We start from the raw sequence: 16,686 nt of genomic DNA, 5'->3' as shown, positions 1-16,686 counted from the left end.
TTTAATGCTTCATAATTTACAGTAAGGTTTGCACACCAACCCTGAAAGACAGGGAAGGCATAAGAATTCTTACACCTTATTTTACAAGTAAGAAGATCAAAATCTAGAGAGACAAAGGGAGTGGGTCAAGGTTACACGGCTTAGTAACTGAATTCCTATTAGATGGCAGTTCTTATTACTAATTCAATGTTTTTATCTCTTACAACTTATTCACCTGGTCATGGAAGAATAGTGTAATAATTTTTATAAAATCAGCCTAACATGCTTTAACCAACAATTCAGAGAGAGAAACAAACATATTTTGACTTATATCTTTTTGGACCGCCTAAAAACTTGGCTATAATTCTACACAATAACCATTTTTAGTTTAATAAACAAAAAAATGGGAAAATGAGCTAAGGATATGCTATTATAAAATAGATAAGCCTACTATGTTATGAATTAGGAAGAGAACTTCCAAATATTGTTAAATGTTCAAGGTGTAATTTTTTTACTTTGTACTTGTCATTTCAAAATTCACTCATCTAATAAAACCAATTGTCCAGTGAATTTCTTAATTATCTTAACAAGATCAGGAAAGTTTTAATATACATTAACACAATTCATTCATTAGTTAAGAGATAAATATTCCATTTTTGGAACATCAATATGATACACAAAGGAATGTGGGAAATATTAACTGAAGATTACTAAAAACTAAAAACAAAAAAACGAGAAACTGGATATGAATGTGTTTTAAAGCATATTATTTTGGATTTTAAAAGACCATCATGATACTTTTTTTAAGGTGTGATATTAAAATGATGTCTCTTTTTTCTGCCTTATTCCAAAGAACCATAAAAAAAAGAAAATTAAAATAGTGATGAAATAGAAAGCTTACAGGTTTGTATCTCAACGCATCTCTGTAGGATCCAAACAAAGCAGCCTGCGCCCTAAGAAAGGCCCTGGCTACTCCATCACCCGTCGCTGTAGACTGCTTCTTCAGTTTATTTTTCAAGGCCGAGACCTGCATGACAGAGAGGAACAGTTAAATTAACACCTCAGAAATTGGTACAGCGAGGTACGAACCCAATCAGCAGGCAAACCACAGTGTCTGCGGGTCAGCCAAAAATTCATCCTCCTCCCTGATAGCTTATCTTTTTAACTGCAGAGAGCACCTGCTGGTCTGTTAATTGAAACGAAAGCAGGAGAGGATGGTAAAGTGCTAATGCAAATTGGTTTATGCTCTCTTTTTTCCTCCTAAGGCCTCTTGACATAAATAAGCTTTAATTATTTTACAGTAAACTGCTTGTGAGCCACTTTTCTGCAGACTTTTAGCGTTTACAACATGTGTCTACTTGTTTTGAGATGAAGCTGGCTGGGTGTTGTTCATTTTTGCTATGTAAGGTTATTTGTTATAGGTCCTTCAGGATCACTTACCATTTAATTTTATTTTTGGAAGCCTCATTTGCATATGTAATTTTCCAGTCATTTGGTGAATAGTGTTTGTCATTATCAGATAAAAAACGGGAGAGGAGATAAAGTTATTGGGATCATATCATGAGTGGAGAATTGTATGCAAATGTTATACATTGTCTCATTTAATTTTCACAACAGTCTTTTAAGGAAAGCATTCCTATTCCCATTTATGAATGAAAATACAGGGCACAAAGATGTGAATTAATCTGCCCTTACTACGTAGCTAAAAACTGACAAAGCTGCTATTTAAACGCAGTTCTGTCCTGTTTTTTCTACTACCACATGCTGGGTTTGAGTTCAATGTCATTGCCTCTTGAACCAGTAATCAGATTAAAACACTCCTGTTTTTAAATCAAAGAAAAACTTATCCATGAATTTGCATAATTTAAAAGACACTTAAATGTTATAATTTTTTATACATTTTCCATCTTTTAATTTCAAGTGCTATGTCTTAGAGCAGCAGTCCCCAACCTTCCTGGCACCAGAGACTGGTTTCACGGAGGACAGGAGGACAATTTTTCCAGGGATGGGGCAGAGGAGGGCGGGGGCGGGGAGGTGGTGCTCAGGCGGTGATTGCAGGCGACGGGGAGCAGCTGTAAATAAATACGATGATGCTTTGATGGCGGATCACCTGGCACTCACCTGCTCACCTCCTGCTGTGCCCCCCACCCAGCTCCCAAGTGTCAGGGGAGACAATTTTTGGGGGGCAGGAGGGGCGGGAGCTGGGGGCACGTGCACCGCGCTCTGCAGCCTGGCCCCTCACAGGAGGCCGACCAGCACGGGGCAGGGTCCGGGATTGGGGACGGCAATTTTAGAGAATGCATATTATTTATGAATAGCCCTTACTTAGATTTTTAAATGAGATTATACTCCTGATGCAAACTCTTATTTTTTTTTAAGGGGGAGGAGTTTTCAAATGTTCCTACATATTCAATTCATTTCACCAATTCCTTTCACACAAAATAAAAAACTATAGTCTGTACACTTAAAAATATTGATTCTCATATATTCCTCATCAATGCTTAAAATGGAAACATGTGAAATTGCATAATAATTATTTTTTTAAGGGGAGGAAAAGTGATGAGACAAATTCTGGTTGAATTGCTCCCTCCACCATATTCTTATCCTTATGAAACTAGCAGGTAGCAAGATAATGTCATTTCTCCACATATATACATGCCTGAGAAGGAGTATTGTTATTTCTTTATGCAAGTAGTCCTGACTACTCATATAGATGATGATTGTAATTGAAGTGTCAACCTAATTAACAACTAAACTTTGAATAATGCTAATGAGAAATGAACACAGCATCAGAGGAAAGACCAGCTCTACAGGTGATAAACCTTCACAGTAGTGACATTTTCCAGTGTAAAGTCACAGTTACTGTGATCTGATCAAAGAAACAGACCCCCATTGGGTCCAATTATAACCATAGTTTTGAAAAAATTATTGAGTTCGATGTTCATAATCTATGCAGAAAGGCCTTTGCAGTATAGGTCTTCTCCCCATAGCTGTGATCTTTTCAATTTATATCCAAGCTCTATAGATCCAGATAAAAGTTTAGAACCCAATTCATTTAGCCCACAAAGTGCATAAACCGGGATTCATTTAAGAAGGAGTTTTTATTATTAAAATAAATGCACATTTTTTTAGATAACCCACATATTCAAACAATAATACAAAAAAATTCTGAATTAATGCCCTTTATTCTGAAATCTGTAATTTTTTTAAGTTTCAAATGCCTTTAAAAAAAACTACTAAGAACGAATATTAATAAACATTTAGGTACTGCCCCCCACAAGGATTATATGGAATATGATTCTAGTCTTTTAAAGTATTATCAAAAGTAAATGGTTGTTTTTTTAAGAAAAATTTACTTTAGAAAATAAAACATAAAAATTGTCATGCCTTCTATCTATCTTTGCAAAAGAAAATTCCTCAAAATATATTTTTTATAAAACATGAAACTGACAATTCAGTTCTCCACAAATCAAGGACACATATTCTTAGGACAATCACAATACATGTGCTCACAGAGAACGGAATAAAGTCAAACCATTCTTAGCCTTTATTACACTAAGTCCTTGACTGACTAACTGCTGCTTGAGTTATACGGGACTGTTAATCACACTGCCACAAGCCCTTCCTAGCAAAACACAAATATGCAGCCTTCACTTCCAAAATTAGTCAGCCAATGGTGACTCCTGAGATCCCTGTGTGTGTGTAGAAAATAGGAAAGAAAAAGAAAATACTCGTTCCACAACTGTGTTGTCCAATAGGTAGCCATTAGCCACACAAGCACTTAAAATGTAACTCATCCAAATTAAAATTTGCTGTAAGTGTAAAACAGACATTGTATTAAGACTTAGTACAAAAAAAAACCCCTCATGAATAACTTTTATATTGATTACATTTTCAAGCAATAATATTCTGAATATAGGGTTAAATCAAATATATCATTAAAATTAATTTTACCTATTTCTTTTTACTATTTAATGTGGCTATCGAAAACTTAAAATTATATATGTGGCTCACATTATTATTATTTTGGACAATGCTATTTCTACACGACTATATTATCTAATTTTATACAGATATGTGAGGCTACAAATTGCCTGACAAGAAATATAGTTACATTTTTCCTTTGCCTCTTTCTACATTATTTCAACTTTTACAAACTACATTAAAAAAAGTTTTCCCTTGACCTACTCTAGTGAGCTTTGTCCACAGATCTCAGGTTGTCCCTGTTCTTCAGAGACCAAAAGGGCAGCTAAGTGCTTCTACAGGCACCACTGAATGCTCAAAAATGGTCTGTAAAAAATGATTTTTAAAAATCAGTTTTAGATATAAGGATATTGATCAAATATAAAATGATTGTATCAACCTTGCTGTTCTCCTGGCCTTTATATCAACAGAGTAAATTATCACGTTACCATTGCCCTTTGCAGTGCTAATTAGCTTTTTAGCAGTTTTTATCTATAAAAAGGATGGTGTCTCTTCTGCACTTTTTCACTACCTGCTCAGGGAAATAGCATTTTCTGACTTAATTTCCATAGTTATAACATAATGTGCATCTTCCCATGAAATCCTAAGGCTTATACTCACATAAAACTCTTAATTCAGAAAAGCATTTGGAACCTTAGTCATGTGGCTTTTATCACACAGTCCTATTAATACTGAAAACATATCAACTGTTCTCTCTTTTTATTTTTAAGAAAGTAAGTAGCCTCAACCTTCAATGGCTAAAGATTACTTCCAAAAGGACATTTTATTGTTTTTAGACAGTTTTTACTCTGTAAATAATTTTTTAGTATAATTAGGTATTAAGCTAGATCCCCCCCCCCACAAAAAAAAAATGTTATACAGTGAAAAGAAACCTCAGAGATAAACATCATTTCATTGCTCTTATCAAATGTCTAAATTCCTTTCATACAATGACAATTCTGTCCCATACGCAGCCTTCCACGGGAGGAATTATAACCTGGATTTTGCAGAGCTGGAGTTCACCACAGCAAGACTATTACAACTAATTCTCCACTTTTGCCCTCTTAGCTACAAAGTGACTATGAATGAAAGAGGGAATTACATGAGTAAACACAGCACACGGTGCGAGTTAAGAGTGCCAGGCAGGTGCACACAGTCTGAGTAACGAACCAACTATGCCAGCGGAGAGCAGTCGGCAAGGAAGGGCACATGCGGGGGCTGAGTTTTTCAGAGAAGGGATAGATCTTCCCTTTACTTGACTTCTAGATGCATCTTTGCAGTAAAAATAGCTATACCTAGACATTTTAATTTTACTTTTTGAGATCACAAAGAGAAACATTAGGATAAAGGAGAGAAGATTTAAAAAAGTGTTTCAAAATAACATTTAGATAACCTACACAATCTAAAACACCCCTCATGTTTTCAGATATCTCCTTTTACATAACTAAACTGTTCTCTAGAAATGACAAACATTTAGAAAAGTTAGAGTGTCAAGTAATCATCTGCTTTAAAACCAAGTTATGAAGTTAAAAGCTTTCATTCTCCCACGACACGTTATGGTTATCATGTGAATTAGATACTAAGTCTCTACACTTCTTTAACCTTTCTAACTGTTCAGTTTTAAGGAACAAAATTAATACTTCCCTCCTAATATAATAATTTTCTAACAAGTGTCTATTTGAGGAACAAAACAGTAACTTTTTACATTCTTAAATGAAAAGCTTAGGACACGCTCAGCTACAGAGGGTATCGTCACACTGTTTCTTTGCGTGTTTCAAGTGCCTGTGAGACCCTCACACGGCATCATCTGCTACGGTTTTCCTTGGGGCGGCACCTTGCAATTCAGACAATCAAAACTGTTCCTGTCTCCACCTCAAGCTCAACGCCATGCCAGTCACTCCGCTCACCCAGCTGCCGGAAAAGGAACATGGTAGGTCCCACTCAACACTCCACCCTTTCCTACTCCCCATTCACAATACATGTGCACAAGGCCTGTCAATTCTACTTCTGATACACATTTCAAATGTGTCCACTTTTCGCTAAATCCCTGCCACTGTCCAGTTGAAGCAACTACCATCTCTCCCCTCAACCACCACAAACCATCTCCTAACTGCCCTCCTGCTTCATGTCTCAGACCCAGAACCCAAGACGGTATTATCTGAACTCCAAGTGGGTCACATCATTCCTCTGCTAAAAATCTTCAGTGAATTTCCAACAAAACCCACAGGTCTTTAAACAAGAACTACAGGTCCTTCATAATCGCCCTTGCCCCCTCTACAACCAACCTCATTTTGCATAATTCTCTCTTTCGTTCATCTCACAGTCAGGCTCCACTGCACAGGTCTTCCTCCCAGTTCCCGAATCTGCCCAACTCTTCCCCATAGCAGAACCTCTGCACATGTGCTAACTCCCCATCTTTCCCTTCCCACTGAGCTTGGCCCACTCACACTGATCATTCATTTCACTTCTGGAAAAAAGTTCCTGGCACATTGAGCTTGGACCACAAAAGGCTGATTTCGGTTTCTAGATCAGTAAGAATGGCCTGTCAGCTGGGCTAGAATTATCTTCATCTCGGCTTACTTGTAAGAGCAGAGATGGCTGTCAGTGCACCGACATCCACTCTCCGTCCTTTGATAATGGAAATCTTAAGTTTGGACTGGTGCCTGGTTAACCATGCTAGGTTAACCCAGCTGTTTCCCAGCCTCCCCTGTGATGTGGCCTGGCCACATGGCTGGGCTCAGGCACACGGAATGTGAGCTGAGGAACGGGCTACTCCAGGCTGTGCCCCCCGAAAGGGATTTGAGTAGCCTCTCCCGGATTACCCGCTCTCTTCTGGGGCAAGGCAGACAAAGAGGACAGGACAGCTACCTTAAATCTAGAGATGGATGCTGTGTGCTGAGGATGGCAGAGTTGTCCCACAGCTCTGGACAGCTTAGCTCTTACTAGTTACGCAGGAGAGAAATAAATTTCTATCTTGATCTAAGAATGGGTATTTGGGTCTCTGTGTTACAGCAGCTTAGCCCGTACCCTAATTAATACACCACCTAAAGGAGAAGCATCACCACAAAGGATATGAGAGAGATGAAACAAGAACACAGGCCAAGCACCTGACGGCTTCCACCGCCTCTCACACTGGTGCAACTGACACGGCACCAGGTTCCCGGCAGGTCTTAAGGAAAAGTAGACCTCAGGACTGCGGGCTTCACTGTTATGCCGGAGACGGAGAACACTTGTGCTCCCAGGAGTTCAGGTGCTACTACAGAAGACAATTCCTGCTGCATCTCAGAGGCACACATGTCTTGTTTTCCTGCATTACTGAGTCTGTACCAGGTACAGCCTACCTATTTCACCCTTAGTCTAAATTAAATCCCCCTATTTCCCTCTCCTACTGCTCCCTGATCCTTCACATTTGTCTCAATGTGTTTGTTAACACAGTGGAACCTCCATGACATCAGGGTATATGTTTGTTTATTCACCACTGTATACCCAGTTCTTAGCACAATACAGGCATATATAGTAGGTGCTCAGTAAATACTTGTCAAATAAATGAATAAATTAATTACCTGTTTCAGGCACACTTTTACTTTTATCCCTTTAGGTTACTCAATCAAAACATCTGTGGTGGATTCCAGGGACATAATTCATTTAAAAGTTCAGCAGGTTATTATGTTACCAGCAAGATTTGGGAACCACTATTGTGATAGTGCTCACAGTATCACACACAAAAACGTTTCTTGAATATAGAAAAGTCAAGAATTTAACAGTAGAAATAAACTGAAGATAATTTTAAAAGCCAAAATTAAGGTTTACCTTTTTTTAAACATCAGCAGTAAGAACAGAGAGAAGCATGCTATTAGGGTAGTACAGGGGTAGGGGGGAGACATCGAAAGACAGGCTGGGTAATTCAGCTGGACACGAAAGGCCATGAGAAAGCCAAGGAGCACTTCCAACCACTGAAAGGACAAACCATAAATCCACGTTAGAGTGGCAAACGTGCAGAGACACACAGGGAGGGTTCCCGAAGCCTGGGTCACTGCCGTGGGAAGGACAGATTCCCTCATTCAGTTGAGAGAAAATAAAAATCCTTTAAATGTTCAGAAGTGCAATTAGCTTTGCGGTTTTGCTTTTATTTTTTATTTCATTTTTGCATTTAAGGTTTATATTTTAAAAGCACACACCAACAAAACAGTAGGGAAAACAGCAAAATCTGTAACAGTTTACCTACAAACCAAAAAAAAAAAAAAAAATTTGTAACTAATCACTTCTCCAAAAATAACTTTAAAACAGTGGTGAGTTTCCGCACACACGCACATGACTGAGCAGAAGCACAGTAGCTGCCACCTCAACACGGTCTCCTTTTCCAGGCACAGGAACCAAAAGGTTGCGCTCACAGTCAAAAAGTGTATTTTAAATACGCTTCCCGGTTTCTTGTTTTCATTAGGATGAAAGTTAAATGAAAATATCTTTATAAAATGTTCTAGGAGGCACCTATTAACAGGGACCTTAAAAGCAAACTTCTATTACAAAAGATAAAAGAAGTGCAATTGTATTTCCCTTCAATAATCGTTTACTGAATGCCTACTGTTTACAAAGCACTACACCAGGGCTGTATGGTAGGGGCAATGCACAACCAGATGCCTGAATTCTAACAGCTGCAGACTGAGAAAGAAAGAGCATGGCTATGCTTCTCCAGAGCAAACTGAAAGCAGTATTTGTCTCCTGAAGTGTCCTCAATAAACTAAATGAAACGTTCTCCAAGCTACTCTAGAGAAGCTGAATGAAATTGTGTTATCTTTCCAACCTGGCCACCCTAGAAACTTGTGAGGGACTTCACTTACCATTAAACCCAGTCAGGATTATAGCAGAATTGTGGCAAACCTGGAACTAATATTATATTCTCTGGGGCCTTTTTTTTCTTTATAATGTATATTATGACAATTTAACATGTTAAACCATCATGTTAGGTTAGAGGAAATATTCAATGAATTGAAATATCTACTGACAATCTGTGTGGTTCTAAGAGCCTAATTTGTTTACATACTTTACTATTTTTAAAACATTTGATTTCAAAATTCTCTGAAAAAACTAATTCATTTCCAAATTTACTCCCAAATTAATAAACTGATTTGAATGTAGATATTCAAGGATCCGATTTAATGTCAGAATTTTGGAGGTTTTCTTCAGTCCTTTATGCTTTTAATGATTTTTGTAATTCAGAGCAATTTGTATCTTTCCTTTTCATATCACAATAAAACCACTAATGTCTTCCTTGCATACAATTCCTGAAAGCTTCACTGCAACACGTGAGGTATTTTCTTAGTAGATAACACCAATTTATAATAAGGCCTTTTCAATGGTTTACTAATTAAATATGCTTCACACAAAATATAGCTATCCTGTAACATACAATGGTCTCCAATAAATTGTACGATAACTCTTAAGTCCATTATATCTTCTATATACCCTAATAGAAAACAGAAAATAATTTTCCAGTAGTAGTATCTACAGAGGAAAATGAAGTTTTAAAAACAGTGCAGAAAATTCCAATTTAAAATCAAATGGATCAGACTGATATTTCCTTGACAAGATTAGAATGTCAAATAAGCATCTATATTAAATTTTAAGAGTTATTCATTACATTGTATATCATGTGTATATGCAAGAGACCATAGTCTAGTGTTTGGGGCATAGGTCTGAGGATCAACCTCTATGGACTAAAGCTCTAGATATACCATTAACAGTATACTTTCTATACCTTGATTTTCTTATCTAAAATAGAAGTAAGCATATTGACCTAACTCTAAGTAAATTATTTTTTTGCAATCAGTTACAATTATTCAAATACAGTTAAGCGATATAGGTTAAAATTTACTTGTCCCTTGTAATGAATATTCTAATGCATGTAACTTTTTCAGATGCCAATTCTAACTTGCTTTCATCTATAGGACTTAGTTTATAATTGTTTAACTTAATTTCTTATGAAGATAGAATTCCTAAAACTTATAATTCTAATTACTAGCTTAATTTTCTAATAAGTGGCTTACCCTATTTATCTCTGAAATAGTAACAACTCTCCAAATTACTTTTTTAAAATGTTAATGATAAATATTAAAATGAGCAGTAATACCTTAGAAATAAAACACTTTAAATTATGTAACAGAAATTAAATTTGTGTATATATTTAAAATGGAAGGTTTCAGTAGTGCATTTTCATAAATTAAAATGAACTCATTTGAGATCCCAAATGATATAATTAATTCAACTGGTTGTTTTTTCTCATCCTTATAAAAATACCACAGTAACACTAACTTTAATTGGAACTGTTACTTAGCCCTAAAATTTACTTTTTTTATTTCAAAACACTCAAACTACAGATGTTTGAAGGTGTCTATTTGGCATAGCCACTGAAAAAGTCAAGTCACAATATATTCATACACAAAAACTACAAAAGTATATTTTTAATGGATCTACTGCTTTTAAAAGTTATTCCATGTAATAATAATCAATATCATTAAAATCACTCCCAATAAAATATGTTTTCTTTCTTTTAATGATCCAAATCTATACTGAAATGATGAAATTGAAAAACAAGTGTTCTTGTCAGAAGACAGGAAGAAAGTTTTTTCTTCTCCCTTAAGGAAAACAAAGGATTCCTGAAAGCTTTTCCCTGATTTATTTTTCCAATTTTAAATACCTTAAGAGTAGCGGAACTGCTACTGGCATGGTAGTATTTCTAACAGTCAATAAATCTAAAATATTATGTGTGAATATTGGAATGAAGCCATTAAGAAGATTACAGCATGCAACACAGCAGAGGGTCCCCAGGAAGAAAGCAGCAGTAATTCAGGACAACTGTGACCACTGACCCTCGCACAGCCAAGACCAGCGGTCAGGCTGACACGGTAATGGAGAGCACATGCACAGCAAGGCCTCCGGCCGGCAAGCGCAATTTAAACACTTTGGGGAACGGTTTCAGAAGTCCCCCCATGTAAATCTCAGTTAACTTATTAAACAATCAAACAATACCAATAGTAATATTTTTCAGGTTTCAAGTATACTTTATTAATCAAATCACAAATAAAAAATTTCGGTAAGATCATTTGTGATTTTAACACATCTCATATAAAATATTTATAATTGTAAAAATATGATGTGATATTTCATCATATTTCCTCTAGAATTATAAGAGATAGCTTTGGAAAACTGAGGAAAAAGCTAAATTTACTAGAGATGCATTAAACAATCACTCAATATATTTAGAAAATTGCTATAACTTTAAAACATCTCATAATTTCAGTAAATGGTCTTAGCTCCATCTCAGAGCTATTTTGATTTCTGCAATCTTCAAATTCGTCTATAAGCATATGGCCCTAAATTTCAAGCATATATTTAATCAATCTATACCGCTTTTCAGTGTTCCTTTTTAATCTACATTTTTAATATTTCAGTTATGTTTAGTTACACTGTTGCTTATGTGAACTACAAGATGTTCACTTTTGTCATTTTATATATTTAGACTTCTACATGATATGTTTAACTTCTCCATATATGTTTAAATAAATGTTATAATTATCAAACTAATTCTACTAGGAAGTAGTACTTCTCAATTAAAAAAGAATCAAGAATCACCCATCAAAAAATGAAATTTCAAAGACTGTTTTTCCTCCAGGAATCATCTACCATTGAAGCTGACTAATAAAAATTTTAATATCCTACACAGAAAAGCTGAATTTCCTTTTTTTTCTTCTTTTTATTCTTCTTTTAACAATTTTTCTCCTTAGGGATTAACAATGGGAAATACGTGCACATAAGGAAAACATTCTTAAAAGCTGAGATTCTATTTTCATAATTATTTCTCTATTCAGTGAAGAATACTTTGATGGATTTTTAAATTAATAACTATAATCATTTCTAGCAGTTTCTGCAAAATTTTATAATGAGGCAATGTAGTTATAATGAGTTAAAAAGAGAATTTTTCATTGGCCTTTGGTGAACAATTTAGATTTGTTCATGTGTGGGATCAATTTTACTATAGAAAGAAAAAGTAGTTCAATTTTAATGTGCCTCAAGGTCAGCAAGTATTTTAGGTTATTTATGGGCATTAATAATTTGATTTTGACTTTCAAATCGTATTTTTGCAATCACTAGCCATAAGAACAATCAAGGCTAGTATTACTGTATTTTTTGAGTTTGAGATTTTTTAGTTCACTTTCTCAAACTCCTAAATAATGGATTTCAAACCACTTGCAATATTACAGAAAAATATATTCTGAAGGTTTTTTTATTCCCAAATTTTAATATCCTTGAGAAGAATGAATGCTTTGATTTTTTAAAAGAGAAGTTATTTTAACTTAGACCTATGTTATAAAGATGTTTTTAAAAAGCCATTAAAATATAGACAGAAACAGTAGTAGTTTGCATTTTTGCCCTGTACTAAGGAATATGCAGGCCAAAAAATGCACTTTTGGAGACTATTTAACATGAAATACAGAATATGTCCCATTACAAGCTACAGACACACATGCACGCGTGCACACACACACACACACACACACCCCTCTGTAAGATCAAAGACCAGAAGAGAACTGGCACTTAATTTATCAGCCTTTACAGACAAAAGACAGTTTTCGTCATTTCAAAAGGATCAGATGTCTTTTATGACAAACTGGGTTTGCAGTTTAATTTACAAATAGAATTCTAAGCAAGCAGTCTTTGCTCTGCCAAAGCAAATGACAAACAGTGTAGGTTTTCATTCTTGCGGCCCTCAGCAGGACAGAAAAGATTAAAATAAAACTGAAATAATTTAGAGAAAACAAATAAATGTTTCAGAAAGTTGAGGGAGATCAAAGCCAGAATTTTCTGACCCCAACTGTACAAGCATTTCTTATTATATTGACCAGTACCATCAGATCATTAATTAAAAGGAAAAGCGCTGGCAGGTGGCAGGGAAGCAGGAGCCGGTAATTGGCCCCCTTCTTCTTCTTGCCTTCAGAAACCCTCTCATTCTTCTGCAAGACATGCCACCAGGCAGACAGAAATGCCTACTTTGTAATATAATGATTAAGATGAGATGAAGAGACTTGCGTTTAAAGAAACTCTGCCTAATGAATGCATCCAGCTTTTTAATTATGAGCCTACTTCTACAATAAGGAGTATGATGTTCCATCCAATAGCTTCTCAACTGCCAAAAGGTAAAAACATTAAATACAGAATCTACATCAATTCCTCTCATACCCCATGCACATTCCCAATCCTTTTATTTCAGATAGGAAAAGTGGGAAATATAACTCTTCGTAAGTCAAGGGTCTAGGAGAAAACATATATGTTCATCACAGACCATCCTTCAGACTCACCACGTCACTCGGGAGGTTGTACAAGTCGTTAAATGGTGATTCCAAAGTGTTGGTGTCAACATTCAACATCACCACATCGTCCAGTGATTTGTTTTTCACTCTCTGTTTAAAAAATACAATTACAAATAAAAATCTTAGTACTCTTTTCCTACAAAATTATGATGCACTTGGAAAATGATTTAAAAATCATCTTAATGTATTTAGGCTTGGGAAAAGAAAAAAGGAAAATCTAACATTATAAAAGAATATAAATAATTTTGCCTTCTGAGAAAGGAAGTTTGAATACAACCTATTCAAAAGGATTTGGTAAAAATGCTTAAAATAGAACATTTGCTCATCTAACATTAAACATAACTGCCAAAGAGATATCATGACAAAGACTTACAAAACAGGCACAATTACATCAAATTGTAAAAAATTACATCCTTTAACATTTATCAATTGAATTTCAGTCCCATGATACAGGAATTTGTAGCCAGCTCTGTATCTATTTTTAGCATAAAATATATTGCAGGGATAACATAAACCAGTAACTACAACTATAGTATTAAACTACCTTTTAAATTAATAAATATTTTCTCTATATTTCTATACCAATAGGTATATGTTGATGAGGACTGAAAGTTGAATAAGAAAATAAAAGAGATGATAGTAATGTGGAATTCATTAACACTTTTCACATGAATTTCAATATAATCACATTTAATTGCCTATCAGATTGACTATTTTATCTGCTTAAAAACTTGGTCAAAATAGTCAAATTATCTCTCTCAATATTTCCACAAATGATAACAAATTAGAATTCTATCAAATTTTTTTATTTCAAAATATTAAGAGGGTACAAATGTTTTTGTTACATGGATACCTTTTACAAGGCTTAAGTCGGGGCTTTCAGTGTGTGCCCATCACCCACATAGTGTTCACTGTACCCGATAGGTAAGTTTTCTACCCCTCTCCTCTGCCTCCCTCCCCCTTCTATCAAATTTTTCATCCTTAAATACAGAAAATATTTATGGTTCATTTTTCCTACTTAAACTAATATGTATACGTAAACAAATCATAAATTCTATTAGTCTTACATAAATTATAGCAAATAGTATTAATCCTCAGTGATAAATAAGGCGTTCACTAATAAAATATATTCATGAGCTCAGAATTTCATAACTGTATAGGTCAACTAGCAATAGGTTAATAATTTTAGTATAGTATTTTTAAAGTGATGTTTTATGATAGTCATTTTTGAAAATTATTAATACCTTAAATTTTAAATTGGCTAAACTGATTATTTTGTTTTAAGTTAGTATGATTGAACTTTCTCTGATCCATTTAGAATTTCAAATCTCTGCATATTAAGTAGAATGTTAAATTTGCTAGGGTAATATTAGTCTAGGGTAGGAAATTTCTGTGTTAAGAAAACCATAATATCTATGTAGAGTCTGGATTCTCACGGGACATAGGATTATAAAAATCTACCCTGTAAAAGACATCATAATTATTCTAAAGTAAGACTAAGAAAATAGCCATCTTAGATATTAATTGTAAGATATTAGCAGAGAATCACTAATGATGACACTATTAATACTACTACAAAAACTCATTTCCCTTCCTTTCCATGTGTATACATATATGTAAAAAAGTTTTAAATACATAAATATGTGGCTATTCAAAGATTAACTATAGTATAACTATAAAAATAACTTATTTTATAAACAAAAATATAATTAATGACGTGTGGAAAAATTATGTCATAATTTTGATTTCACCTTCATTTTTAAGTTGTCCTCATGATAGAAATTGTAAAGATAATATAGAAACCTGATATATTTTTTAAGGGGTGAGTTAGTCTATAAATAGCCTAGGATAATAGCTATGTGCCCTCAAAATGTTCTGTGATGACATTAACACTGAACTCTGAATAAAGGAAATTGGTATTAACATAATATGTACACTTCTTTCAAAATTGCTGTTAGTTTAAAAAGTCTAGTAATAGCTGAATATTAAATTCAGTTCAAGGGACCATTCAATAAGAACAGAAAATCATATTCATTCCAAATCAATAAACTAAGAGCCCCTTAAGAGAGAACTCACATAAGCAAAAAAAAAAAAAAAAAGTATATAATTTAATTTTTTAAAATATTTGGACTATTATCAATATTTTATCTATTTTTTCTCTCCAAATCAGGCTTTTGCTATTTTTTTCTAAATGGGCATGGGAAGTCGTATATAGTATATAAAATTGTGCCTCTTTCTCTGTCTCCTATTATCTCATAATATTGTAAGATATAACATTAAGAGAAAATATAAAAAATGAATTTACCTTTTTATTAAAAAAATAACATAATATGGGACATAGACCAAAAGGCCTATTAGGAACAGCAATAAGGTGTCCAAGTACACCAGTGATACTCAACCCTCCACACAATGTGGCTATAAACGTACATGACGCACATTAGTGTAAAGAAATGACCCAGTGCCCACAACCACATGATCTTATGAAACTGGTTCAATGTTTCATTTAGAGTCCTTTGTATATTAAAACAAATACGATAGCCCTCACTTTTGTAGCCTCTACTATTTTTTTTTTTTTTAGTGGCTACTAATTTATTCCTAACGGCTTACAGGCCTTAATCTGCCTTGAGTTCATCCCTGAAGTCTAGTTTTCAAATGAGAACAAAATGTTTTTATCCTTGATTTTAAAAGAAAATTTTTACCTTACAAAGAGATTTCTGGCCATCTTTTACTCATAATTTCATAAAAATACATTAAATAAAGATATAAAAGAACATTAATTTCATGTCCTTGAACAACTGTATTTAGAAGTTGTTATAAACCTAACAAAATGTGTTGAAACTGTCTTGACTAATAGAGATAGGATAAGAGAATATTTTGATTATTATGATAGGAAAGAATTGGTTGTAATTGCCAAACAAAATGCAAAAAATTACTCAGCTCAGTCTTGGATATTAAATATGTAAATAGCTATATTGGTATTTTAATTGTAAGACAATTTTTGACAAAATTAAAAAGCCCAAAAGATAGAAATTTTAATGGGAAAAAACTGTCTGATAATGACACAATAAGACTGAAATTGCAGGATATACATCACCTTGTAAAAGATTAAAAAGAAAGTTAATAAATGGTACCCAACTGGTTTAAAGAATTCTGGAGGTTCCCAGTATACCTTTCTGTTCACTATTAAATTAAATAAACAAAATAAAGCTTACTATTAAGACACTTGAAGAAGTCCAGAGTATAAAAAGTACAGAGATGTCAGCCAATCTAATCATGGTTCTAAATGTTTTCATTTAATAATAGGAGCCATTTAAAGTTAACAGACTATTTCTCCAAGACAACACTTTCAAGAAGTAAATAATTCTTAAATTTGCTCCTT

General features: G+C 34.2%; 1 protein-coding gene across 3 annotated transcripts in view; it reads right to left on the bottom strand.

The window, feature by feature from the left end:
* The window catches only part of DENND1B (DENN domain containing 1B), a 174,200-nt gene that overhangs the window by 43,819 nt on the left and 113,695 nt on the right, over window positions 1–16,686 (bottom strand). For all 3 annotated transcript variants that reach the window (XM_069459325.1, XM_069459324.1, XM_069459326.1), the window contains 2 exons: window positions 13,296–13,397; window positions 881–1,006 (listed from right to left, as the gene is read on the bottom strand). In XM_069459325.1, the coding sequence (XP_069315426.1) occupies window positions 881–1,006; window positions 13,296–13,397 (228 nt within the window). The remainder of the gene's footprint in view (window positions 1–880; window positions 1,007–13,295; window positions 13,398–16,686) is intronic.

Source organism: Eulemur rufifrons, chromosome 27 (genome assembly GCF_041146395.1).
Source record: "Eulemur rufifrons isolate Redbay chromosome 27, OSU_ERuf_1, whole genome shotgun sequence".
Lineage (NCBI taxonomy): Eukaryota > Metazoa > Chordata > Mammalia > Primates > Lemuridae > Eulemur > Eulemur rufifrons.
Note: the sequence above shows the minus strand (reverse complement) of the source record. Positions and strands in the feature narration are given on the sequence as shown.